The 27,210-nt window shown below is 43.7% G+C and overlaps 2 protein-coding genes and 1 long non-coding RNA gene across 11 annotated transcripts in view; 1 reads left to right on the top strand and 2 right to left on the bottom strand.

Moving 5' to 3' along the window:
• Nucleotides 1–2,677: 2,677 nt before the first annotated feature.
• LOC128910940 (uncharacterized) lies at nucleotides 2,678–15,469 on the bottom strand. Of its 6 annotated transcripts, none has more exons than XR_008466939.1 (7): nucleotides 14,491–15,469; nucleotides 13,520–13,589; nucleotides 10,990–11,227; nucleotides 10,671–10,720; nucleotides 9,379–10,089; nucleotides 4,373–6,754; nucleotides 2,679–3,870 (listed from the first exon to the last, which is right to left on the bottom strand). It is a non-coding gene; the product is annotated as an uncharacterized LOC128910940 (long non-coding RNA). The 6 variants fall into 6 exon arrangements; XR_008466935.1 differs by lacking the exon at nucleotides 14,491–15,469 and having other exon boundaries at nucleotides 2,679–2,789; nucleotides 3,312–3,870; nucleotides 13,520–13,650; XR_008466937.1 differs by lacking the exon at nucleotides 14,491–15,469 and having other exon boundaries at nucleotides 2,679–3,447; nucleotides 3,667–3,870; nucleotides 13,520–13,650.
• On the top strand, nucleotides 5,490–13,527 carry NUDT13 (nudix hydrolase 13). 4 transcript variants are annotated; one of them, XM_054204974.1, is made up of 10 exons: nucleotides 5,490–5,617; nucleotides 7,099–7,210; nucleotides 8,506–8,645; nucleotides 9,292–9,399; nucleotides 9,798–9,904; nucleotides 10,821–10,946; nucleotides 11,036–11,147; nucleotides 11,786–11,940; nucleotides 12,502–12,604; nucleotides 13,253–13,527. In XM_054204974.1, the coding sequence occupies exons 2-10, from the start codon at nucleotides 7,128–7,130 to the stop codon at nucleotides 13,306–13,308; spliced, it is 990 nt and encodes a 329-aa protein (XP_054060949.1). In that variant the 5' UTR covers nucleotides 5,490–5,617; nucleotides 7,099–7,127; the 3' UTR covers nucleotides 13,309–13,527. The 4 variants fall into 4 exon arrangements, with proteins under 4 accessions (XP_054060949.1, XP_054060947.1, XP_054060950.1 ...); XM_054204973.1 differs by adding an exon at nucleotides 5,752–5,836 and having other exon boundaries at nucleotides 5,497–5,617; nucleotides 12,502–13,527; XM_054204972.1 differs by having other exon boundaries at nucleotides 12,502–13,527.
• Nucleotides 15,470–21,008: 5,539 nt separating the features above from the next.
• The window catches only part of ECD (ecdysoneless cell cycle regulator), an 11,771-nt gene continuing 5,569 nt past the window's right edge, over nucleotides 21,009–27,210 (bottom strand). Inside the window, exons 7-13 of the mRNA XM_054204971.1 lie at nucleotides 26,932–27,057; nucleotides 25,899–25,984; nucleotides 25,000–25,106; nucleotides 23,963–24,140; nucleotides 22,482–22,549; nucleotides 22,133–22,353; nucleotides 21,009–21,524 (exon numbers count right to left, since the gene is read on the bottom strand). Coding sequence (XP_054060946.1) covers nucleotides 21,294–21,524; nucleotides 22,133–22,353; nucleotides 22,482–22,549; nucleotides 23,963–24,140; nucleotides 25,000–25,106; nucleotides 25,899–25,984; nucleotides 26,932–27,057 — 1,017 coding nt within the window. The 3' untranslated portion in view covers nucleotides 21,009–21,293. The remainder of the gene's footprint in view (nucleotides 21,525–22,132; nucleotides 22,354–22,481; nucleotides 22,550–23,962; nucleotides 24,141–24,999; nucleotides 25,107–25,898; nucleotides 25,985–26,931; nucleotides 27,058–27,210) is intronic.

Here is a 27,210-nt window from a genome sequence, read left to right as displayed (position 1 = left end):
CGGCGCGGCGCGCGCGCTACGTGCGCTCGGTCACAGCGGCCGCCGCCCCCCACTGCGCAGGCGCCGCCGCTCCACGTGGGCGCGCGGGCCCCGGGGGTCCGTCCCCCCTCCGCCGAAACCCGCCGAAATGGGGCGCCCTGGGAAAAAGCCCCTCCCCGGCTCCTCTGGAGCCCCTCCGGGAGCCGGAAAGGGGTATCAGGTCTCCCCGCAGCCTCCTCTTCTCTTCCGGAAAACAAGTTGGAATCGGGGACGTTCATAAGCAATTTTTCCTTTCTTTTTAGGTGTGATCTTTCAAATAAAAGAGTCATCTCCTCACGCCCCTGGACAGCCTGTCATCTTCTAAGGGGGACAGTGTTGGTCACCCCGAGCCGGAGAGCTGTCACAGCAACAATTCATGGGGCTTAGAGCAGCCTGGTCTGGTGGGAGGTGCCCTGGCCCAGGGGGTGGCACTGGGTGGGCTTTAATGTCCCTTCCAACCTAAACCATTCCATGATTCTATGGTTACAGAGTGGTGGGGTCAAAATCCCCTTCTAACACTGGTTCTTCATCAGGGTTAATTTACCTGGAATCCCACCTCCAGCTCTGGGGTCCCCAACAGCAGAAGGACACGGAGCTGTTGGAATGGGGCCAGAGGAGGCCCCGGAGATGCTGGGAGGGCTGGAGCCCCTCTGCTGTGAGGACAGGCTGAGAGAGCCTCTCAGCCTGGAGAAGAGAAGGCTCCAGGGAGACCTCAGAGCCCCTTCCAGGCCCTAAAGGGGCTACAGAAAAGCTGGGGAGGGACTCTGGATCAGGGAGGGGAGCCATGGGACGAGGGGGAACGGTTTTACACTGGAAGAGGGGAGATTTAGGTGAGATCTGAGGGTGGTGAGCCCCCGGCACAGGTTGCCCAGAGAAGCTGTGGCTGCCCCATCCCTGGAGGTGTTCAAGGCCAGGTTGGACGGGGCTTGGAGCAACCTGGTCCGGTGGGAGGTGTCCGTGCCCAGGGCAGGGGGTGGCACTGGATGGGCTTTAATGTCCTTTCTAACCCAAACCATTTCATGGTTCTATGATTCAAACTACCTCATCCATAAGAAGTAACTGGAGGTGGCAGCATGACCCGTAACTAAGATTTCTTCCCTGTACCTAATCCACCACCTCAGCTTCCGTTCCCTCACCAATGTCTTTTAAAGAGCAAACATCACAACGTTGGGTGTTATGCCCCATTTTGGCAAAGGCTAAGAGATACGACATCTCTCGTCTGAGAAACAAACAACAACATTAAGCGGATGCAGTCATTTCGCATCCAGATGTTGACACAGATGTATCAGCACAGCCGACTGTACCGACAGCACTGGCGAGCGCTGCTGCGCCAGAGCAGGAAGAAGGCCAGCTTTTAGTGGAACTGTCGGTCAAAAAAATAAGCCTTCCTCCTCTCCGCTCATTTTGGTCATCTTCCAACAGAAATACAACTCCTACAACTAGCAGGAAACACTGGAACGATATCCAAGCTTCTAACTGAGGCATCTAGTTAAAGCCTTGTTATCCAAAGAGTCCACAGTATCTCACCAGAGATTTTAACAGCAGCTTCTAGAGATTTGGCAAAACCTCGCACACAGCGGGGGCATCCAGATTCCTTCTAGCGAGATCCGCTGCTTTATCCTCACCTTTTGCGCTATTCAGATATTTTTAGAAAATAACGCAGGCAGAGAACACCACCAACAAGGAGTTTATTAGCGTGTTTAGTAGCGGGCTTGTTTGGCCAGCCTAGGGCTGAAGGCAAAGAAATTTCTGCTAGAAGGGGCCCGGCCTTTTGGCATCTACCAAACAATCAACTCAAGAGCTGTTTCCAATAGTCACCTTGCTCCATGAATCCGTCTCTGTCAGTTCGGTAGAGAGCACTTACTCATTTTCTCCTGCCTTCCTCAACTCCGGCATAGCCACTGTCATTCCAGTTGCATTAAAAGATTGGTTTTTAAACGGCTCTACCCTGGACTTGTGTGTTACCGCCTGCTGTCTAATGCTGTCGGGGTTGGGCAGCTTCAGGCCGGCCTTAGCAGCGTGATTCGTTATGTGAGCTCTTGTTAAGAAACACCATCTCTAAGACCAAGTGCAACAGGAACGCTTCTTGAGAGACAACCGCAGCAGAACAAGCGGCTTTCAGACTTTCTTTACAATTTGCAAACCCTGTGTGCAGAAACACCTGACTCCTTTGTAGCCTAACAACATCCTTCCTTTTCTGGGAGACCCTGTGGAAGCTCTCTGTAGGCCCTAAGCGGAAGGATGCTAAAAGAAAGGTCCATCTAAAACAAGAACGGAGCACAAGAGGCCTCATAAGAACACGGCTGTAGAGGCTCACACCAAAGCTTTCTTTTAAGCCCATGCTGCCTGGAATAATGTCACAGCCTCCAAACACGTTCAACCTGGGGATGTTCTCCATCTGATGTGGTCCACCTATTCAGTAACCCTCAACGGAGTTCTCCGTTAAGCATTTCTCCTATCTTGAGCTAGTTCTGCATCCACAAGATCCTTCACTGGGCAGTTGCGCCATCCCTTAGCCAGGCCATGGAAAAGCACTTCTGCTTGTTCGCTGGGAACGTGGCTCCAGCTAATTAGATTTGATTAACCAGGCTCCTGCATGGGATAAGACAGCAAACAGTTGGTACCTATCCCTTACGCAGGCTAAAGCGTCAGAGCGTACCTCGTTCCTTCCAGTGGCCGTACTCCAAGCCTTTGATCGTGCTCTTTGTCCTCTCTGAACCTTTTCCAGCTCTTCATCATCCTTTTGGAGACAACGGGCCGTGACCCACATGCTGTGTTTTAAGACACGGCGTGAGTCATCTTAATATCATTTAAGTCTTTACCTGCAGCCAAGAGGATGGATCCCATATCACCCCTTATTTTGTGCAGTGCAGCCAATTAACGCCAGAATTTCAGGATCTTCCCAAGCCAACAGCAGCAGGGAGCGGAAAAGACAAAGCACACACACCTGCTACCCCAGGAAACTGAAGTGAGCAAATCCTCCTAAAAATGTCATTCAGGTGTTCAGATGTCTCCTCTACACCTGTGCAAGCATTAGGAGCACAGAATGCAATCAGCAGTATCAAATTAGACACTTTCTGTCTTTCAAGGTCCCCACCCCAAGTACGAGAAACCGTAGGAGTCCCTCTCCTATACGTAATATGCATGACAAGTCTAACTTTAGGGCAAGGCCAGATTTGGTTAGGGTGCATCTAAAATTTAATGATAGAGGGAAAAAGCACTCATTAACTTTCTCTTTAAAGGAGTGGTTTGTCTTTCCTTGGTCCCTTCCTAAAAAAGAAATGTTTTCTTACCAAGAAGCTTCTTGTGGCTGTACCATAAGTTTTCAATGGGAGTTTGCTAGTTTTAGGTATTTAAAGCAATTAACAGTTGTTTTGCGAGGGCCAGCTGTTAGCAATTCTACTGCTGGTGTCTGCTTTTTGGGGGCAGCTGGAAAGACAGAGCAGAACAGCAAGAAAAAGCAAGGTTACTAGAGTATAACTGTTATTAGCCTAGAATGACATTTTCCAGCCACTTCTTTGGCTTGAGAAATCTTCTACCAACTGCTAATACCAATATGAGTACTCTACAAATTTTCAAAAAAATAAATCTTAGCAACACAGGAGCAAAGATTTGCCTATTTTGTGATCTTGCCCTGTAAGAGATCACCGGTATTTGTTCGCGCTGCTTGTGTCCTCCTCGCCTGCTCCTTTTGATGGCTCCTCTTGCACTGGGAGAGTCTCAGGGATTCACTTCCTCTGGTGGCCTGCCAAAGCTCAAATCAGCGAGCGCCAGGAAGCTGTCAGAGATGGGTTTATATGGCCAGGCCTCCGCTTTCGCTCACAGGATGGCTCCTCCCATGGAGTGTAGCATCTGCAGGGGACAAAGAGCAGCTTAGAGGTGCAATTCACACAACCCAGAGCCCGCCTCGAAAATACTTACAAAGAAGCAACTCAGTGCTAAACTGACAACTGGTATTTGCGCTCCTTACGTTAAAAAATCACGGGAATAAATGATGAGAAAAGCCCCAGTTATTTTCGAAATCCTCTCCCCCTGCTTACAAGCTGCAGGAATATTTAATTGGGCAATTTGCAATCGCAAGCAGGTGTATGGACCCATGGAGCAGGCACAAGGAATCTCTCATAGGCTTCCCACTGCTCAGATCACTCACAGAAGTGACTCTGATCTCACCTTCTTTGCATATCTTTGCACAACAGAGGGGCCAGGTATACACCATTGGGCTCATCCGCAATTTTTTTTCAGCTGCGTACAGCAACGAGAGGCTGCAGCACTGCACTGCCTTCGAAGGGGTCTTTAGGCCGCAGCATAGTGCTCTCTGACTTTTAATCCTCAGCGTGGACAGGGCTGCACTTACCAAAGGACCGGCTGCTTTGGGCTGAAGGAGGTTGAGAGGCTGCCCCAAGATTCGAGGTCCAAAATATCTCCTCCAACTGCTTCCCCCTAAAGCCAGCTCTTCTTGCAAGATCCATTTCTGGGGGTGATTAGGGTCAATAAATCTGTTGGTTTGTTTTAACAGCAGAGTGGATACTTCCCTTAGAGATTATATTTCAATCCTTTATTTTATTAAAGGAAGATGCGTTTTGTCCATTAATCCAATTAGCCTGGTGGATTAATAAAATTTGGCTTGCTGTTTCAGGAAGCACACAAATAGCAGTCAAGCATAATTAAACATAAACTGGTAAGTAACGCTGGTAACAAGAGTGCTATTTCCCTGCATATTCTATTTATTATTTTTACAAGCTATGCTCTCAAATTACGTGACGCGAATTCTCGATTAGAATATCTCGATTCATGACCAAAAAGCAAAAGGCTGCCCTGAAAACATTTACTTTCATATGTTTATAAAATTCTCTTTGTGCTAAATATAGGCAGGTAGGTCCTGGCCCAGAATAATGTTTTCAGTACTTGAGAGGAACCTGTTTGTTCAGTTATAAAATATTTGTCATTATTCTGACATCTGTCCTGGCAAAGCCCGCGTTCTAATCAGGGCTATTCACTTGCGAATTCAGCTGCGGCTTTGGGTGTTTGAACACTAAACAGCTCCGTCCTTTAGATACAGGCAGCTCTTGGCATATTTTCCTGTTTGAGGACATATGGTCCTTAACTTTAAACAATGCTCTTACGCTGCTGATACAAAAAACAGAGACACTTGGTGAAAAAAAAGAAAAAAAGAAAAAAAAAGAAAAAAGAAGAGAAAGAAACTAAGAGGAACAAACTCCTCTGCTAAGAACAGCTCAAATTACCACAGTAGCATTGTTCTCGTAACAACTTCTGCTTGGCAAAATACAGCAATGTGGATTTCTGATCGAGTGAAGCAGGTGTGGGGGGAAAAAAAAACAAAAAACAAACCCAAGAGTTTACTCTCGGGCAGCCTCACTGACTCCAGGAGTTAATCAGAATCCAGAGCCACCCAGCTCTGCCCAGGGCTGGCGAGCAGCCTGTGCAGAACTACATTTCCCAGTGCTCCCAGTGGGGGAAGCTCGGCTCAGCCCCTGTAAGGCTGTTTGCGGTGGGAGCCCGGCTTACAACCCAGGTCGCGGTGGGACCGCCACCGCTGATCCCCGCTGCTAGAGGTGGCGTTCCTTCTGCTGGGAGCCCAGTAAGTGGGGAAAAGCCATGGGGAATGATAGCCCGAGACCCCGCTCCGTCTGGCGGCGTGTCTGAGACCTGCAGGCACAGCGGGGGAGTTTGGACTGGCCTACTCCCGGCATCAAGATTTTACTGATTTTTCAGCCATCCTCAGCAAAATCTGGCGTTTTGGTGGTTCCTAGGAAGGAAGGGGTTAAGCGCCCACACGCACTGCATTTCATCCTGCCAGGTACAAGCTCTTCCTCTTGTCCCCAGCCCATCCAAAGTGCGGAGCTGTTTGGAAACTCCTCAAGAGATTTTTTTCGCACGTCAGACTGTATGAGATGGAGGGTGGGAGGGGCGCGGAGGGTTGGAGAAGTGACAGCCACGTAACCCGTCGCGCCACAAAATTGTTTCCGACGGGGTCTCTGCGACAGTCGCCGTCCTTGCACGTGTTCGCCTGACCGAGCCCGTCATCAGTGTGATGAGTTCCCGCTGTGGGGGCCAAATGGGGATGCCGAGGCTCCCCCATCTCCCTGGGGATCCCAGTGAGGACCACCCTCAGCTGAGACAGTGGGAAAGAGGGAAGCGGGGCAGAAATGTCAGGAGCCACGAGGCTAGAGAAACTGCCTCCATGCAGATGCAGCAGCATCTGCTCAGGCTCGGGAGCCATCACTGACCTTTACCGAAAGGAAGGACTCGCAGCCTCTTCTTTGGCACCGCTTATCCGCCTGTAAATCGAAGCAAACGCAGCTTCCTCCTTAAAGGGCTTCGAGTTCTATGGTTGAAAAGTTAAATACTCAAAGGAGTGGTTAAAGATTATGGGTCATAGTTTGTTTTTTTGTTGTTTCGGATGACTGCTGGAGGTGGTAGCGTCCCTGGCTGTTTTTTCTGACATCCTAAAGCTGAGTTCAAACTGCAGTCTGTGACTGCCTGAGCTGAAAATGTGGCTGGATGCTTTGGCACAAAAAAAAAAAAAAACCCCAAACCAAAACACTCATGGCTGGAGATGATCCAGTTCAGCTGCGACTGCTGTCTCCCGTCTGACTCGGGGAATTCTCTTCCGCAGCTGATATTTTGTCTTTCATTCTCTTCTGGCATCAGTGCCTTTCCCACAGCTTTGCTGCGCGCTGCGATAGGATGTTCCGTTGGATCGAGGCTGTTACAACTGTGTAGAAAACAAATGAGAGTAGCCACCTTCACTGCTCTTTTCCCCAGGGACACTGGAGTTTAGGGCAGGAACATTTAATCTAGCCTTACAGCAATTTCTCTGCGACCTGTGCACACTCACAGATGGAAGCAAACCGAGGTATCTTTAAATAGTCGTAGAATTTTGCCTGGCACTGGGTTTGATGTGTGACCAAGAGCAAAGTGATCATTTTAGAAAGCAGACGCCAGCACTGTGCAGGCTCTCTGAGAGGGAGATTTCTGGTAGCAGTGGGTTATTGCACATTTTAAATCAAACTTAACTTTGCAGGGCTGCTGTGTTACATTCTATGCTTCTCTTTTTAGGCAGTGACGGCTACCCGTAGGTGTTGGTTATGGCTGCGATTTATCAAGTGGTGAATAGAAGAGCTTCCTCTCTTGCCTGCAGGTTGCACTCTACCTATGTTAGAAAAATGAGGTAAGTTTTCTGATTTTCTTGTGTGCAAGACCCAGATTTTCTTGTGTGAGAAGACCAGAGCTTGGCACTCTTGTGTCCGCTGTCACAAGCGGCCCTACCTCAGTCTAACCTGGGGTTTAATCTTTTAACAGCTCAGCAATCATCTAGTAATGCTGTGTGAGCTCTGTCAATGATAACCGCCAAAATCTCTCCACTCCCTTCACTGCTAAGAACTGGTTCTCTCTGGTTTTGGGGTTGTTCAGCCTGGAGAAGAGAAGGCTCCAGGGAGACCTCAGAGCCCCTTCCAGTCCCTAAAGGTGCTCCAGGAAAGCTGGGGAGGGACTCTGGATCAGGGAGGGGAGCTATGGGATGAGGGGGAACGATTTTAAGCTGAAAGAGGGGAGATTGAGATGAGATCTGAGGCAGAAATTCTTTGCTGTGAGGGTGGTGAGCCCCTGGCCCAGGTTGCCCAGAGAAGCTGTGGCTGCCCCATCCCTGGAGGTGTTCAAGGCCAGGTTGGACGGGGCTTGGAGCAGCCTGGTCTGGTGGGACGTGTCCCTGCCCAGGGCAGGGGGTGGCACTGGATGAGCTTTAATGTCCCTTCCAACCCAAACCATTCTGTGATTCTGTGATTCTCAGACTGAAGCTCTGTTAATGAATGCCTATGCTTGCTCTCCTAGCTAAAGATCTCTTAAAATACAAGGCAGACTCATCTCATTCTAAATACTACTTCAAACAGTGTGAAAGCAGCACATCCTGACACCTTTTTTCCAATGCTTTCTTTTCCTAAATCTGGTCCCGCCCAGCTGGGCCCTAAGACTTCAGCTTGGTCTTTACCCTTCATGTCTGCATGACAGGTAGTACATGCCCTGCAGTAATGCGTGTAGCCTAGTGGGAAGCGTATTCAATATCCAAAACGCCCAGTTCACCTTGCCCAATAGGACCTGGAGCCAGCCAGCCAGGGGGGGATAAAAGGGAAGATCCTGCACACAGATGATCATGTCTATAAAGCAGACCTCTTGGATTAAGAGACTGGGTTACTGATCTTCTTGGATGTCCAAGACTTGACGCTGCTTGTGTAGTAGTAATGATTGCAGTATTTTCTGACACACAGCACCTTCGCTAGAGGCTACAGCCCACCGGACAGTAGACCCAGCTATCGAAAACTCTAGAAGCATGTGGAATACGTAGAATCTGTACTGTCCATTCAGGCCTCCCCCCCAGCTCTGTGCAAAATAAACACGTCCAAATAGGCATAATACGGGTAACCTCAACATGACCTGGAATTCATCTTCCCAATTCTTTTCTCGCTGCAGATACTTAAATGAGCTAAAGGAAGATGACAGCCTTTGTAGACAAGCCCAGACCTCAGGAACTTTCTACCTCTTTCACAACCTCTCCCCCTTCCTGCAGAAAGCTGGGAAGAAGTATTTGGTACCACAGCTCGGTGCAGCAGGTAAGCAGGTGTCCGGAAAGAAACACCTCCTGGACCACACAGCTGGAATGATACAGAGCCATTTGCAATAAGCAAGCCCCCTTACACAGGGGTTGAAAAATCTATCAAGCTGTGCAGGAACATCCTGCTATATGCAGCAACGCTATTTTTTAACAACCAAAGACTATTTAGAGTTAAAATCTTGGAACATGGACACAAGCTCATGCTCTTCACATGCAATGTGGTATCAGCATATACCTGACCTGTTTTGACACAAACATTTGGGATGGTGCCATTTGAAGAGAAAGGGCTGGCAGGAAAACAAGTAAGGTCTAACTGACCATGGTGATTAGGCGTAAGGCAGGAAAAGTTTTCTTTGAGAGAAAGGTATTGGCTGCTGTGGGACAGAAACTGAATGGACAGCTGCTCCCCTAGCATTACAACATTTGCATCTTTAGCCTGACATTGTCAAAACTTCCAACAGCTAGGAGCAAAGCCAGGTTTTTGGTCTCCATCCGGGTGGGTCCACTTGGCTGGTCCCCTCTCTCACAGGAGCACCTGCCTCGAGCCAGATTGTGTATGCCTTGAAGATCCAGAGAGCATCGCGGTTGTACAAATTTGCTTTCATCACAGCTTCCCCCCCCCCCCCTTTTCCCCTGCTCTTTAGAGATGAAAAGGATCCTGGAGAAATTCAAAGAGACTGAACAGTGGATAGAGAAGTCGGTGCTGATCGGTTGTTCAGATGAGCACGTACCACACTTTGCCCTGGATTTAGGTTGGGAAAACTCCTCTTCCGTCTGTGTCAGCGTCACGTTTGATGCACTGAGGTGAAGGTGCTGCTGAGGCAGCATCCCTAGTCCTTGCTGGGTAAACATTTGCTGCCAGAGAAGACTCAGTTGAGTCTCTGTCGGAGCTGTTGTGAGCGTGGTGGGTCAGAGCCACAGAACTGCCCTGCTGTGTTCCTGTGTTAGTAAAGGTGGGCTGTTGGCAGGTCACTTCACATTTGGGAATTTTACCACTGATGTGATGTCACTTCCACGGGAACTTCCAGAAATTGTATACCGGAACAATGAAGGGCGTAAAGTTGGGATAATAACTGCAAATTTATGAGATCAAAGATTTTTTTTGGTGGTGGTGGTTGTTTTTTTTTTTTTTTTTTTTTTTTTTAAACAGGAGCCTTGGAGAAATCAGTCATTGAGTCTGAACTCCAGGGATCATTTACTGACATACGAAAGGCTCTCTTCGTAGTGGATGGGAATGATTCTTCTTTGCTGGCTTCGGTATTGTACAGGATTTTTTACTTTAAGAAGTTGCGATTTCTAACATCAACCTTCTCCTTGTCTTCCATATTGTTTTATGATTTAATACATATTATGGAAGTACCTACTGCACACTTTCAGTGACCTAGGTACAAACGCATTGTAAATTACAGCAGTTTTCCCAAATTTGCGATCCCAAAAGCAAGCTGCAACAGGAAGAGAAACAGACAATTGGCTTAAAAATGACCGGAGTAATTAGCCATTTAGCATCAACCTGCTGTACGTCCAGTGTGAAACATACAGATCTTACCAGCAGTCCCAGCAATCCCAGTTTGTCCTCAGCTTAACAACTATCAGGCACTAGTCTTCTCTAATCTTCTAGGCAAACTGAATTTCATGAATGAACTTACAGACCTTCTCTCAGAGCTGCTCTTTTAAAACTACTCACTTATAAGCTGTTATTCTGCAGATGCCCTATGTTTGGAAGCCCTGAGAAAAGACCTGGGTGTGAAAATCAGCTGTCCTGACCCATAAGTAGAAATAGCTCATGCTTCTTTTCCTGCTCTACAATGTTTGTGGTGCTTGGGCTATTTTTCAAGAAGGTATTCAGGGTTGGAGACTCCTTAGAATAGTTCAGTTCCCATTACCACTCCCGTTATAACCCAATAAAGAACAACTCTTCCCCACCTCCCCCAAACATGCTCAGATTTGCATGCTAAAGCAAGAAGCATGAAAAACCAATTGCAGAATCTGCCATTTTTCAAAGCAGTACCCCTACTTCATTTACCTTTCTGAGACTTCCAAACATAATCAAGAGTTTATCCACACAACTGCATGCTGGGGAGAAGACAGCAAAGTGTTACTCAGGGAGACTGCTCTGAATCATCTCTTTGCCCAGCTATAAATAAGATTTGTGTTTCTCTCTTGGTGTTCGCAGGCCCAGTCCCTTCTCCGGTGGCATGATTCCCACCAGTACTGTAGCAAAACTGGGCAGCCCACTCAGAAAAATGTAGCTGGCAGCAAGCGTGTCTGCCATGCCAGTGGAATAACCTACTACCCACAGGTGAGCACCTGAACAGCGGAGGTAAGCAACAATTTGCACCTACCCATTTGGTCTGAACTCCATGCTTCGCTTTTTGATGCATTTGCTAGATGTCTCCAGTGGTCATCACCCTGGTGTCTGATGGGAGCCGGTGCCTCCTTGCACGACAGCCCTCATTTCCCCAGGGGATGTACACTGCTCTGTCAGGCTTCTGTGACGTGGGTAAGGCGAGCTCTGGTCCAGCGCGGTGGCCTCGGATGTGCAGGGCACGGGGGCAGAACAATGGGACATCAAGCAAATGCCTGTTCACAGAGGAGGAGGGAAACATAAGTGACAGCAGGGAAAAACATACAGGAATTAAACAGACTGGTGCTGCCATTCAGACAGAATTCAGAACAGTTGCATGTATCTGAAGAAAATGGGAATTAGGGGTGTGGATCAGTTTCTCTAGTCCCTGATGGGGGACTCCCCAGGTTAGGATCCCAGATATTTTTTTAGTCCATTTTGTGTCTAGTGCAGTCTGTCTTAGAAGAAAAACTACAGACCTGTTGTTACAGGAGGGAAAATGGCTTAAAAAGGGAAACAATGAAGAGAGGCTGCATTGTTCTGTCCACCTTTGTCTGTATATAGACAAAGCCAAAAATGTCTCTGATGCCTCTGTTTAAGGGAGGTAGGCATTGTTGATGAATTTAATTGAGCATCCTGCTGACAAGTGTTTCCAGGTCAGCAGTCAGAGCTCCTGGGTGTGCATGAGCGGTCAGGGCTGGAACACCTCAGAAACGAGTGTGTCCACATTTTCTTTGCCACAGTTTGCTGCCCACAGCCAGGCTGTCCTCACACCTAACTTTGGTTGCTTCTAGGCGAGAATGTGGAGGAGACAGTCCGGCGAGAGGTGGCAGAAGAAGTGGGCCTGGAGGTGGAGTCACTCTGCTACTTGGCTTCTCAGCACTGGCCTTTTCCCAGCAGCTGCTTAATGATAGCGTGTCACGCCTCGGTGAGAGCGCAGCAGGCTGAGGTGAGCAGAGTCAGGTTCCCCTGTGGCACTGCGCTGCCTGCCTTACGTAGTAAAATCATCAGATCCTCTCTAAACACAGTTTTCCATCAGCCTTCTCTACAAGTGAAGAACAAACTTCAAAATAATCGTATCTTCTGTTGCAATGTGCCAGATTTTGCACAGGTCACTGTATACGTACAAGCCCAGAGCCCCACATCCCTTTATTTTTTTCCTCTGAACTTTGCAGAGGAGATACTCTCTAGTATTAATACCATATTTGCCATAGAACACGCAGATTCTGCCATGTTAATTAATGTGCTCGGCCAGTGGTACATTGCAGGCCATTGCCATGATGAAACAGGGCTACCTGATGTGTGGCTTCCCTACAGAAACCAAGACAACAAAGCACCAGTGGATAGTGATGTCCTTTCCTATATTGGCATCAGCCCTTCACTGGGGCATGGATAAAGCACTCTGGGCATTCTGGCATAGGATATTTGTGGGTGCAAGAACAGGCAAAAGTACCACTGTCCACATTTAAGTCTGATCTAAGGAATTGGTACTTCTCTGAATTCTTTCCAGATCAGTATGAACAGCCTGGAACTAGAGGAAGCCCGTTGGTTTGGCCTGGAGGAAATCGTGGAGGGTCTCAAGAGAGAACCCAGATCTTCAAAGCAAGACGACGGTAGTTTTTTACCCTGGTTCCCTCCCAAACAGGCCATTGCTCACCAGCTGATTTGTGAGTGGGTTAAGCGGCAGACGTCCCAGCTGGCTTAGGCATGACTTCGCCAAGTCTGTGATTCTACCAGAACTATGAAAGCTCGATACAAAAGCTTCCAAAGTTACTGAAGGCAAAGTCTGCGTTACAGTGAGGATAGCACCAGACTGATGGCAGTCTTACACTCAGATACATAGACCTAGAAAGCCATTTCTAAGCCGGTCATTCTCAGACATCACCTTTGAGATCCCATGACTTGCAGTAAACGTACAATAAAATTCTTCGTTCCAAAGCATCAAACTTATTGCGAGCAGCTGCTGCTGTTGCCCAACAAGTAACAGAACAGCCCCTGGCACCTATGTTCCATTTTCCTCTATTTTATCCATCCTGAATGGATACCAAGTGTCCACTTTTTCCAGAAAAAAAAAAAAGGGGGGGGGGGGGCACAGTGGCGCCTTTCAATGTTCACATTTACATGGATCTGGAAGAACTATGGCAAAAAAAAAAAAAAAAAAAAGAAGAAAAGCCACTGCCTGTATGCTCTCCCCTTCTTCTGTTTCCCTTCCCATTTCATCTCCCAGTCTCATACAAAACATTCTGGGGTTTTTTTTGCAGATGTTAAATGGGCTCCTATTTTGTTGATGTATCTGAACAACTATAAATATCTCTAGAGGCACCATTTTTCCCACCAGTAAGACAGCGTTACTTCCACCCCAAGGAAGAGAGAACAGAGCTATCTGGTGGTAGAGAGTGGAAGAGCAAAACCCACACGTGAGCATATTAGAAGAACCCAGATAATGCAAAGGTGAGAGGAACTGCTGCAAGAAAGGACTGCGCTTCTGACAGAGAAAAATCCTGAAAGGCACAATGCCTCTCTCTTACCCTGTGCCAAGAGTCTGTGGCTCGCCTGGAGAGCTGGTCTGTTTTTTTCTGATGAAATGGTGTCAATTCTCTGGAGGGAGAGCGATAAAGAGACAGTCTGGGCAAGAAAACCTTGGTAAAAAAGACAGATGGAAGGATGTTTGATAGCATTGAGACATGCTCAGAGTTAATTCTACTTTAGGAGGTTGGGAGGGCATTCTTTCAGGCCGTGGGTGGCATGTGCAAACACCTTTCCCACCCTCACTAACTCTCAGTCAATAAAACCCACGTGTCAGAGCATATCTTTCATGTTTATGAACTCAATCTGTCAGTCACCCCGATAAGAACATACTCGGTACAGCCAAGGCCATTGCTCCCTCCCCGCCAGCCCAGCCAGACACACCACAGGAGCCCACGCACCCCCAAACTTAACTGCAACACTCTGCATCCAGTTTCCTTTGAACCATCTCTTGCTGCCTCTCTTAGTAGTAGTTCCTCCTGCTTTCTCTCCCATCACACCATTCTAAATTCCCAGCATTTACCTCTTCCCCTCTCATCTCTGCAATCTGCCATTTTCATTTTCAGCCTCCCTCCTTTCTTCCCCTGCTTTGCAGTAGAAGATATTGAAGAGTTAGATACCTGCCAGCAAGACGTTCCTCTCTCCTACTTCTCCTCAATGCCTTCCCAACTCACCCTTATATAGTTCATTAATGTGCCCTGAGTTTGCTTCCAGTGTACAACATCCAGCTCGATGTACTTAGTACTTTTTAATATCCACATATGATCTGTTCTCCCAGTGTCAGAAAAAGGACCAAGAAGTAAAAGCAGCAAAAAGTAGTATGTATGAGTGAAAGGAGGAATGGCTGTGTGACTTCTGCAGTAATCTGAGCTTCGTGTGTTTTGGTTTTGTACTTTCACAGAACATATTCGCAGTGTATGTCTTTGTCAAAGCAGCTGCAGTGTGATCATGTTCAACATCAGAGAAAATTCACCTGTGTTTGGGCAGGCTGGTCACAGGAGGTGTGATCATTACTGCTGCCCCCTCGCTCGACACCGGCGGGTCAGACACTGCCCAGGCTGAAGCTCTTTGCTTCTGTGACTTGCCTTTTAAAACAGCTTTAAACATCTGCATGTTCCTTTTCATTATCAATAAGAAAAAAGTCTTTCCCATCTACTCAAATACTTTTTTTTGGTAAAGCAAGAACAACTACAAGGCAATATTCTCATCACACCTTTTGAAAAGCCTTAAATTTTAAACTGTTTTATAAAATCCTTAATCCGTACCCTTTGGACTTAGGTACGAAACAATAATGCAATAATGGTGGCCTCTGTTCCTGATGTTAAGAAAGCAAGAATGATTAGAGGCAACTATAGGGAATACACAGCTATGAACAGGACAGGAAAACAAGATGAGAGACATTGTTCCCACTTGCATTTGCCTCAGAAATCTGGCTGAAGCCTGAGTAATACTCCCTGCAGTCAAGACAGAACATGCTTCATGAAGGCAGGTGACTTGGAAAAAGAAACAGACAATTCCTGACAGATGCTTCTTCAACAAAACACAGCAGGGCTTTCCTACGTAAAAGATATCAGGCAGGCAAAAGGGACATAGCAACACATTTCTCTCAAAAACACATCCGTTAAATGAATCCTCTTTGGGGACACTTGGCATGTATAAAATCACTGGGACTTACAGCAAGGCCTGCCACTGAAAAGCAGTCAGCCTGTGGCTTTACAACCCAGTTGTCTACAAGTATTACCAGTCAGCACGATACACAGGCAGCTATAAAATAACAACATTCCTCTGATTAATTTGAAATAGCTTTCTGGAGAGCAATGCGGGCAGGTTCAGAGCAGCATTCCATCTACCTACCAAAAGCAGCAGGGCATAAAAGTTATGTTTATCGCCAGCAGAGGATTAAAGTAACCAAACCACATGACACAACTTGTCCATCTCTGACTGAGGGAGCTCAGAAAAATCTTACCTGGAAATGATGTGGGTTGAAAATATTTGTTTCACGTACCACATGCTCTGCCATCACCTTGGGCTGCTCTGCTGCTGCACAGAAAGGTCACATTTTCCAGGTAATCATTTTTCGAGTAACCACGAGCTGTTCAACTCGGGCAGCTGCAAGGGACAGGTTATCAGAACAACTTGCAATTACACAAATACAACTGAAATGAACCCAGCAGCCCCAGCTTTCAGCTCCCATTTAAAACTTGTTCACTTTTCAACTTCACAACAGATGGCAGGTAGCTGCGTAAGGGAAAAAAAAAAAATATTGCCAGACATCATTCATGCAACAGTGCAGACACCTGGGAGCAACTGAGCACCACCAAACCTACTTCTGTTAAAAAAAAAACAAAACACAAAACAAAACAACAACAAAAAAAACACCAACAAAAGACTAAGTTGCCAATCTGGAAATGGTGCAACTTGCATTTTCTTTAAGAGCCATCAGTGGTATTTTGTAGACAATCAGATGCACACACTCAATGATGTCTAGAATCAACATTACATGGAGAAACTGAAGCTGCCTTCAGCTGTCACAAACATGAGAGAGATCACAGGAGCAAAACACAAAGCCTCCCCGGCTCCCTGCAGGGAGAGCAGTATTGGCACGGGAACAGAAAATGTCCTTCTCCACTGGTCCCTCTGCTCAACCGTACGTCGCATCTTTGTATACGGCATTCTCCACAAAACTTCACATCTGAAGAAAATGCAGCTACGTAGAGGAACAGCAGAAGTTAAGAAGGAAGGCAAGGAAGAGATTTTTCAATAAGCGTTGAAGTGATTGGGGGAAAAGAGTGATACACAGTAAGGTCATTCTAAGAGCAGGAAATGCAAAGGCGGCCTTATTTCTATTAGTGGAAATATTGCAAAGGGACCCAGAAGATTTACTAGTATATTAATAGAAGCGGAAAAAGAAGAAAGATGAGGTTTGGGATAGGGACAGAAGCAAATTCACACATCACTTTTATTAATAAAAGTCTAAGAATCTCAACAAGATCTCTTAAGGAATAGGAAGCTGAAAATACATAAATGTTAAGGTGGATGCTGCAGTTGGGGTGCTAAATAAATGTGTATAGGACCGGGACAGGAGCAGCTATACAGCTTTACCTGTGAAACATTGTTGACTGGTTTGTAGACCAGGCACAGAGCAAAAGCAAAGAGACACTGCACAAAATTCAGTAGCTGCGATCTGTCTGAACAACAAAAAAACTGGGAAGTTTTTGTAAGTGAAAGAAAATACGTCTACAGTTACAAGGGGTACATAGCAATGATCTGAGGAAAAGAAGGTCTGGTCTGAACTAATATAGATTAACATCACTGCAGTCATTAGATATCATTACTCCTTTTTTTTTTTTTTTTCCCCTAACAAATTATAAAGTCTTTACTGGAAATATCTCATTTTCTCCCTCCTACCTGCAACAGTAGTCAAGTCACCTAGGTGTTGTTTTTTTTTCTGAATAAACTGAGCTTTACCTTCACATTAGCTTTGCTTTTCACTTCCCATCCTTGTATGCTTGCAAAATTGTGAATATCCATCTGGGAGTGCTGACCCACTTAAATATAGGCTCTATTCCAAACAGCAATCCACACTTTACACAGGAGTAACACGCAACGTGATTATTCTTCTGCCTCTGTTAAGTTACTTTGCTTCTTAAAATACAGTTTCACACCAGAAACCTGTATGTTGTTCATGACACCGTTTTCCACAACACTGGAATGCAAGGCAGTTTCCTAGCCTGGAAGCACAGCCAGCTTGTATTCCTACATCTGCCTGTTGTTTCTGTCCTATTTCAACAGGACAAGTTGTTACTGTAAGAATTCAAACACAAGATAAACTGAATCATGACCACAACAGCAATCTCAGTTATTTGTCCTGAAAACACAGTTTTAGCTGTTAATTAATTATCCACTATTGGCACCTGTAATCTGTAATAGGAGACCTTCTCCATCCTGAGGTGGTAATCAGGTTCCTGAGCTGGTGGCCAAGGAACACACTTGACACACATCAACTAAAGCAATGTTTTAGGCTTCACACCCCTGACTTTTCATAGTCTTCAGAAATTCACTTTTTTCCAACAGCTCTGTATTCTGCTGTTTAAGCGGAGGACCCCAACTGCCCTCCACGGTGATATTTTCTTAAGGGAATAAACAAAGTTGGAAAAAGAAGTAAATTTCCATCTTAGATCTGCCAGCACAGATGCTTTTGTGTTCCATTCCAAAGACGTAAATGTCAAGGGGGAGGGCAGCTGTTGCTGCAGCTTTTGCAGTTTCCCAAGGGATCCTGAGATGGTACAAAGGGCCTGCCTGGACTCCCGCTGCTATTAAAAACAAAATCAATTTTCTCATGAGAGTTACATAAGTGGCTACAGCAGGAGTGGCGCAAACATTCATAAAAAAATGCTTTTCCACCACTGCAACTACCAGATGCCCTGGAGATAACTGTTACTCTGGTAGTGCAGCGTTAGAGAGGAAAGGCAGGAGGCAAGTGTCATAGAGGGAGGTGACCTTTCACAGCATTCACTTACATGGCAAGGATGCTGAAAATGGCTTATGTGCAGGAGATCGATGTAAGCACAGGGACTTCAAGTAGCAGGTAGTGCCACTGACACCAAAGTGCACGTGAACACAGCTAGCATTAGTTAAATTAATTAAATACCATTCCTCCCGAGCCACACCTCCTCCCTGCTGACCGAACAGGAGTTAGACTCATGCTGAAGACACTGCTAGCCTGTGGGCTGATGACTTCTGAGGTGAACTACACACCCTCCGTTAACACAGAGCAATTAAAGACCCGCTTCCTTAGGCTCCTCACCATTCCACGAAGCTGCTCAGTGAAAAGAGTGGCAAACAGCCAAACTGCCCAGGTGTTTAGGAAGAGTTTTAACAAGTTAAAGGTCTCCACTGTCCCCTGGGATTAAATTTGATCTCATATGGACGATGAAAGATCCACTGCTTGTTTTCTTGCTTGAAACATACCTGTCAACAACGATGCCATTCAGAACTACAGAGGTCAAGCCACAAACAACAAAACTACATTTCTGGGAAGGGTCAGAAGTTCTAGGATGAACAAAGCTGTACAAAAAGGAGATGCTCAAGTGAGCAAAGTGAATGAATTGATGAATTGTGTTGGAATGCAGTTCTAGTTAAACTGATTTAGAATATAACAGAAACTTTGATAGCAATCTGTTGAAAGGGAACCACGCTGCACTTGTCTTCCCTAATTAATTCCATCAGGCTTCCTTCACTAAAAATACTCTCTCAAAATTAAAAGCAGAAATGCCTCATATGTTACTTCAAAGCAGTGGAAAAGGCAGCATGGAAATGCTTATTCTTCGATGGCAAATTCTCTGGTGAGCAATTCCAAAGTCTTGAAGGTCTCCACTGTGAAGCTGCTAAACAAATGTAAATAGTTGGAATAAGTACAGACCCACAGAAATAACAGTCCAATTGATGGAAAAGTAAGATTATACAAGAAGCAAGATCAGCTGAAGTGCTTCCAAAGAGCAGCTTTGTTCTGACCATTAGCTTAGTGGTTTTCTTCACATACTACATTAGAAGAGTCCTTTGATCCATTTTGATCTTTTGTATAGTACGGGCCACAAGAGAGTTTAAACATGATCATGTTCTGGAAATTGAATTTTATTTTTTTAAAGTATCTAAACTTGATCTAACTACTCATCAGTGGAGAATTTTATGTAGCTTCAGTGTTAATTACCCCTCCTGTTAAGCATAAACCCTTTTTAAAGTTCAAGTACATTCATTTTCTACCACTAACTGCTGGTTATCCTTATCAGCTAGATTCAAGAACTCCTGTTACTCCCAATTTTTCCAGCGTAGGTTTGTCTAACCTGATCCCATTCCACCCCACTTCTGTGCAATCCAGACTCCTTGAACTTCAGCAGCATCTTTATAGTCCCTTGTTCTTGTAGTCCACCTCTAATCCCGGTCCAACTTGCCAGTACTTTCCCTAAACTGTTGACAAAGTAACTTACACAACATCAACAGAGGACAAACATGGAGGCAGCACAGCCATCATACCCTTCATCCACATTCATTCCATCCATCCAGGTACAGAATCTCCAATATTTATGATATTGTACTGGAGCATTTTACAAGATATTTGTCATTTGCTAAAACAAACAAGTACTTGGGGGAAAAAAAACCAAACACCATGAGCATAGATCAGCAGGGAAGTCAGCAAGCAAGCATTCCTTGTACATTGTCAAGGTCTCATCAATTTCAATGAAACTATGCTAATGTGTGACTTCCAAAGAATTTTCTACGCACTGGTCAAACTCAGTTGGCATGGGCAGCCAGACACCAAAACTCACCATCCAACAAGTGTCCAAGTCCTACATGGAAATAACTTTTGCTACATTCTGCTTTGTCAGTTAAAATAATGCCAACACTTTACACACAGAAAAATTAAACAAAGACTTCCACTAAATGGACTCCTAACAAAAACAGACTAATAGTACTAATTATTAAGTATTATTAGTCTGAAGACTAAAAATAACATCAACAATAATAATTATTATTCAGTCATTTAAAAGAAATTAGGTATGCCTTCAGGATCAATCACACTTTTGTATCATTGAATACTATTTTTCTGAATATGTTTTAAAAAAAAACCAAACAACAACAACAAAAACTCAACCAACGAGCTCCTCTTCTACCAGCTAAGACACTTGATTAATTGTTGTGTGGAAATAAAAATGAAGAAAAGACTCATAAAAACCTAGAAATCGATTCAGATCTGGCAGGACTGTGTTCTTGCTGTCTGTAAATCAAGGATTTCTACATATTTTATTTCAAATTTATCTTGTTAAAACTAAGATACTCTTAGTATCTTAAGAGTAAGATACTAAGAAACTCTTCATATATAGAATAGATTTTTCATTCCATGTGAAAGCAACATGCTGAATGCCTTCTAGCTACGTTTTTCACTGTAAAACAAAACAAAACTGTTCAGACTAGGCTCACATACAGCTACTGTTGGCATGATACCAACATTCAGCAATAACGGAACTCAAAAAATGCCCAATTACGAAAATGCTTTAACTCCAAGAACTTCCGATACTGCACTGAGGAAGTTATGCATACCTTCACAGAAAAAAACCAAACGACACGTCTTCAGTAATCAAGTTGTATTTATGGTTTTATTTAAATAAATTAAAAAAATACTTATAGCCAATATTTACGTATCAATCCAATTACTCTTCAAATCCTCCTAGTTAATAAAGAACAGATTCTTAAAGTAATTATCAGAGGTTCTTACAATGAAGCATTGTACTTTTGGAAGAGTGATTAAGTGCCTGCTGAACATTTAACCAGCATTCCCAAATCCACAAGAGAGCACTGTTTCTGTAATACAGTATTCCTCCACTTCCCCTGAAGGCAGCAGCATTTTCAGAACACAAACTGCTTTCCAGATACTGAAACCATCTACTAATGGGTAAAAGGACATTTTAGAAATACAGCAAATTGGACCATTCATTTGAAAAACTGAAAATAGGTTTTATTATAAAAGTTTCACTCAAGTCACAACATCACTTTTCAATTTTCTGAAAACATGTTAGCACTGCAAAAATCCAATTTCTATCCAAGATAGTATCCAAACAGACGGCTTTTGCAGGTAAATTCACTTTGCACCTTTAAAGTCACATGTAACTAATGCATAAAATGCTTTAAATCCAAACCTTTCGTCTCTTCTTCCAAATACTGCTAGTCTTTCTGTGCTCCATTTTCTCGATCAGCCACGTCTTCTGAATTAACAGTCTGTTATTCTGTTGCTCCCTTATTGCAGCCAGTACGATCTGCATTTTCAGGTAAATACACTCCCATGCTCTGTAAAATGTTGGAGGTGGGTCCTGCCAGTCCAGACTGAGCGCTATAGGACTCAAGCAGGTTAGCTACTAGGTTCATATCCACATCAACCGGCGTCAACTTGGTCTCTTCAGCTCCAGAATCAGGGCCAGCACTTTGAGACGTGGCTGCATTAACAGAACTTGCCTAGAGTAAGTATAAAGAGAAAGTTTTATCAAATTGTATAAACAGGTTTTTAAAAAAAAAAAAAAATAAGAAAAAGGCAAACCACAAGAGAAAAGAAACAAGGAAACAGTTCTGCAGCCAAAGTTCAGTACCTTCCACACTGTCTTGACAGAGAGGAATTTAGTCACCAGATACTCATGTCAGTTAAAAATCATCACTTTCATTACAAAGACTAAGTTTCAAGAGAAGGACAGAGAGGGTTAACCAAGTCCTGGCTCAGCTTCCTATGGGACTAATCTACTACAGGAATCAGAAAAGTCAAGCTGCAGCCACTTGCTTTACTACTCAAACAGGGAAATGAAACTAAGTCTTGGAAATGCATGTTAAAGCTTAGCTAAGTTTTTTGTTAGTTGGTTGGGTTTTTTTCCAAAAAATATACCATGCTGCAACTGCAGCACATTTTGCTTCCATGTGGGATTTATTTTTTTTTAATAATTAGATAGCACACAATCAGAAGACAAAAGTTTTAGACCATGTTACTCAGAATGACCAGTTTCAGCATACTTTCTCTTTCCTACTAAAGCTCTCAAAACTATTGTGCTACAAACTTGAACTCAAGGCATACTCACCCCTTTCTTTCGGGTGGTGAAACTTTTACCAACATTGGTCTGTGCCAGTTCACGGTCCATCTCATTCATATATGACTTGAGACTGCCTATAAGCTCATTAGGCGATATGTTCTCGTCTTCCCTTTGATTTTCAGCATCTAAACCTTCATCATCCTCATCTGAGAAGTCAAACTCCTGCTCTTCATCCAGATCATCAGAATCCAGCTCTTCTGAATCGGCCCCTAGGTATTACTTTGTGTCAGTACAGATAGCAAACAAATCAGCACAGTGCCCATGGGTCCTCAGAAAACCCAGGGAAGCCAAATAACCATGAGATATTCTGACAAAAGAAACAAAGAAGCAACCTCACCTAAAATTCTGTCTAACGCTTTTGTAAAAGAATCTACATCAAAGGTAACATGGGATTCATCAGATGACCTGAAAAATAAAAATATTTTTAAATAACTAAAGCTTTTATGCTTGCATACGCCTGACACAGGCATCAACCATATGGCAGACTGACTTCTCTCAAGCCTAGATGAGAGTTGGGACATTTGAACTGATGGTCTCGGAAGCGCTTAGAAGTCTTGAGGCCGGGATGAATTAGAAATGAGACAGCAAGTGGAACAACTCCTGGCAGGAAGGTGAAAAGAAAACCAACAACTTTCATTGTTTGTCATGGTGAAACAAAAATTGTACTGAAGGCAAGTAAAATAAGCATGCCTGAATCCTGCTGGAACAAAGCGGTGGTGTTACTCCTTAGACACAGATGTAAAAAGTGCAGAATCTCTGAGGTCTGAGGTCTCCTGCCTAGAAGAGAACTCTAAAGGTTTCATTCTGGTCTCTCATAAGGCTCAGTGGTTTGCCTTTTTTTTTTTTTTTTTTGTCATTTGGGGTTTTGTTTTGCAGTTTTTTTGTGTGTGTTTTTTTTTTATTTAAATCCCCTGTAAAAACCTACATTATGAACTGGCATTGACACTAATTAAAAAGGACCAAACAGCTAAGAGCATAAATTGAGATGACCCTTATACGCTTGGTACTTCTTACACAGCATTATTTTCTCAATATTAAAGCTATGAAAAAGAACCTGGACAAAATGCTACTACCTAACTCCTTGTTTTTTAAAATTAAAGGCCTGTCCACACAATATTTGCACACACGCTTTCTTAATCTAGTGGCATTCTGCTGTTGTCTAAATAGTAAAGCATCTTCAGTTAGCACTTTTCTGCCACCGTTGGGAACAATGAGAGGGATCCACAGTCATTCTTTTCTCCTGCTTCTAGGTGTACAGTATGTACCTCAGTGGTGCTAAACCAGGCCCAGCATCTTCAAAATACTAACCTACAGGAAATCTAAATACAGCTGTACCAGAAAAATCAACAGTCTTAATTCAGAGACAGATTCCCTCAACTTAAGTTTCATTTTTATTTCTGCACAGCCGCATCAGAAGCATCTTAGCAGTCTGAATAGTTAGTCCTTCATGGTAGAAAAATTTCAGCACGAGTGAACTTAAAATGTACATTTTAACGGCAGTGCTAAGAACTATGGTAATAAACAACAGTAATCCTTCAACTTAAAAGGGTTAAAAAAATATTTAAAAAACACAAAACCCAACTAAGAGAGCTGGAAAACAGCACAACTTCCAGCATTTTTTCCTGCACCACTGTCAGAATGGTCACCGAGTTGGTTTAAAAGCAACTCTTATTCACTACTAAGATGGGTTTTTTCCAGGCCTCTGCTAAGTAGAATGTTTTCTAACTATGATTCTCTGCATTACAGAATCAACCAAAGGGCTGCAGCAGAATGAAAACACATTCTACACCAGACACCAAACTTAAAAATATTACTTACCATGGCATTTCTGCTCCTTCATGTGTTGAGACTTTGGATACAAAAGCCTTCACGCTTTCAGCAACTGCTTCCAAGTCATATTTCTGCTCTTCCTCATTTGAGGAAGGAGGGGACTCATTTCTTGCCTCCTTCAGCATCTGATCCAGATCATCTGGCGTAATCTCCAGCCAGCTGTCATCTGAAAGAATATAGGACATACTTGTAACTCTGCACAAGTCTGTCTGCACAAGGCCCCATCCAGACAGCTGAGAGTACTGACAGCATTTGGTAGCTTATTTTTGCGCTATTAAGTTTTCCTGCTGATACTGGATAACACAGGGTATAAGGCAGCGAGAGGCTGAGAAGAGTAGTTCATATTTTGTTTTACTACTTTAAAACTCTGCTTTATATGCAGCTTCAGACTACCAGATATTGTTCTGGTCACAGATAATCCTTCTGCCACTAAATGAAGGAAGAAAAGGCTTACGCTATAAAGGGAGAGCCAATCTAACCTTGGACTATGACCATTAACACTGAATGCTGGAATTATGTGCTACTGCATCATCCAGAAATACAGATGTGACCTGTGCTGTACATTGGCAACAACTACTTTTCTATCAAATAAGTGGAAAAAAAATAATACATAGAGTTTATGCTGGTCTTATATTGGCCATCAGAGTAGACCAGATAGTAATTAACTTCGGATTGTCAGTACTGGAATTGGTTCATGATTATAAAATGTTTAAATACTTTCTGTCTGGTAGACAGTTAACACAAAGTGCTCGATCTGATGTAAGTGTGCACAATGTTACTGATCTAGTGGTATCAAATCAGAAAACGGATAGCATATCTTGCCAGTTCACAGCCCCAAGCTTTGTAGCTTATACAAATGAACTGATTGCCTCAATCTTAAATGATGGCCCATGAATAACACCTCTAGCAGTCACAGGATAGCAGACAAACTAAGTAGATACAATGACTGGTACAGTACTATCAACGTTCTCACTCCACAAAAAATAATTTGTGGTAGGACGAGTCCATCCCTCCATCCTGCTCACCATCCTCTGGAGGAAGACAGGCTGCTTCTCTCTCTAATTCCTTCAAATCAATGGTTGTTGTCTGTAGCAATGTCAAGATTTCATCACCTGGGTTTGCTTCAACAGAGCTGGAAGAAAAAATTTCAGTTTTACTGAAACAGATTTTTACTAGCATTACAATGCAAATGGCATCTCACACTCTAAATGCAGGTTTTCACTCAAATTCCTCGTTATTCCTTCTGTGCAAATACATAAAAAAAGGTACGTGTACTTTGGGGAAGTACCAGAATACTACACAGACACATTATTAGCCAAAACAAGACACAGTCAATTAGCGTAATTCCTTGTTGATGGCTCCAAAGCCCATTTCTCATATTTCCTTTGTTCTTTATATCCATTTTGACTTGGTAAACATTAGGATTGCCAGATCCCAAACAGCACAGAGTGGAACTTCAAGCAACTAACAGTCAAGATATTATGAGCTGGCAAACCCTCAGATATTTTTGTAATGATTTATTTTTTGGATTTGATCTTTTGGAGAAATCTACAGCCAGCTGCCTGTCTTGAGTAAAGGAGACAGATTATTCTGTATTTGTTATTCACTGGGATTGCTTTTCAATGAAACTTTTAAGCACTTCCTATAGCCAGCCAACGAAATTACGCTTCTCAGTCACCTCTTAACCCACTTGGAACAGCTTAGCATTTTACAAAACCAAGATAAATAGTTACTCAAGCAGTAACTTCTACTAGTGGAGAGTATCCCAGAGGAATTAATACCCATATGTCCTAGCCACAGCACCTATGTTAAGCGTACAATGGAGAAAAGGGTTGATGATTTTGTAACAAGTGTTTAAAAAAGCTTAGTTAAAGTACTCATAGGTACTGTGTACGGTTACTCCTGAATTTCAAGTAGCTCTTACCTTTCTGGCTTGGTAACAGACTGCTGGAAGTAATCTTCTGCCTTATGCAACAGTTCCAAGTACTTAGCAGATCCTTCCATTTCTCCCTATTTAACGCAAATCACAAATATGAATCTAAACAATTCTCCCTCCCCTTCCTTTTCACAGTCAAGCTTCATAATGATGACTATTTGTCACGCAGAAATTTACTGCTGAGAAAATCAAACCAAGTGATACTGACTCGCAGTATATACTTGGAACAGAATATAGGGAATGGGCATAAGGTGCTTTCACAGTCAGGTATGAATTAAAAACATATGCTGCAATATCATGTGATGTACGCTAAAATCAAAGACAATACTATGATTCCCACAACAGGGTTAATTTACCACGCCCAGGTTACGATTGTACAGGAATTGCGAATAAATCTCTTGGTGTTTAGGAATTATGCACAGAAGTGGCACTGCAGTACTGTAAGAATATTCCCCTTTTCTTACTTAACCTAAGCATTTAGATAGAGTTGTCCAATTTTATAACCTTCAAATAAGTAGTCAATTTATGTCCAATTTATAAATTTCAAATAAGTAGTCAAAGGCATCTTTAAAAAAAAAAAAACGCAAAAAACAAAAAACACAAACCCCAAACCCACAAAACCCACACAAACAAAAAATACACTTACATGGGCCATAGGTGTTAAGTATAGATCTTTAAGAATATTTAACTCTAGAGGTATGTAAATGAAATGTAAAACAGTTATTATACTGACACACAACCATACAGTGGCTTCCTTTATTCAAGTGTGTTTCCCCTTTCTTTAGATGAATGAATTTATGCCCAAATCCTGCTCTTTCCTTTTTAATTTCCAAAAGAAATTAATTAATTTCAAAGGAGAACACACTGCACGTACCTCCTTTTAAAGACATTAATTCATTTTTCCATACACAGAAGCATTAAATTTCTTGCCCTGCTATAACTACATACCCAAGTTCAAGAGCTAAAACATGTTTTTCCTGGAATATTTAAGAGACACGCATGCGCACACACACTACTTCACCTTGAAATAATGTTTTTCCTTCAGGCTGCTGAGGAATCTCTCCCACAGGGGACCACTTAACACATTTCTCTTGGAATCAGGAGATACTTTGCTGCACTTGGAGCACAAAATTTCAAAGCCGTGAGCCTGTATAAGACATGCAACAACAAGAAGTTATCAAGTGCACCTTTAAATCACTGCATAAATAACTCACTACCATCGAGCTCCTGATGCCGCCATTTGAGAAGTAGGTGCCAATCCCAGTTATATGTCAAGTAGCAGTATCTTGTTTTGGAAGTT

Source organism: Rissa tridactyla, chromosome 6 (assembly GCF_028500815.1).
Source record: "Rissa tridactyla isolate bRisTri1 chromosome 6, bRisTri1.patW.cur.20221130, whole genome shotgun sequence".
Lineage (NCBI taxonomy): Eukaryota > Metazoa > Chordata > Aves > Charadriiformes > Laridae > Rissa > Rissa tridactyla.
Note: the sequence above shows the minus strand (reverse complement) of the source record. Positions and strands in the feature narration are given on the sequence as shown.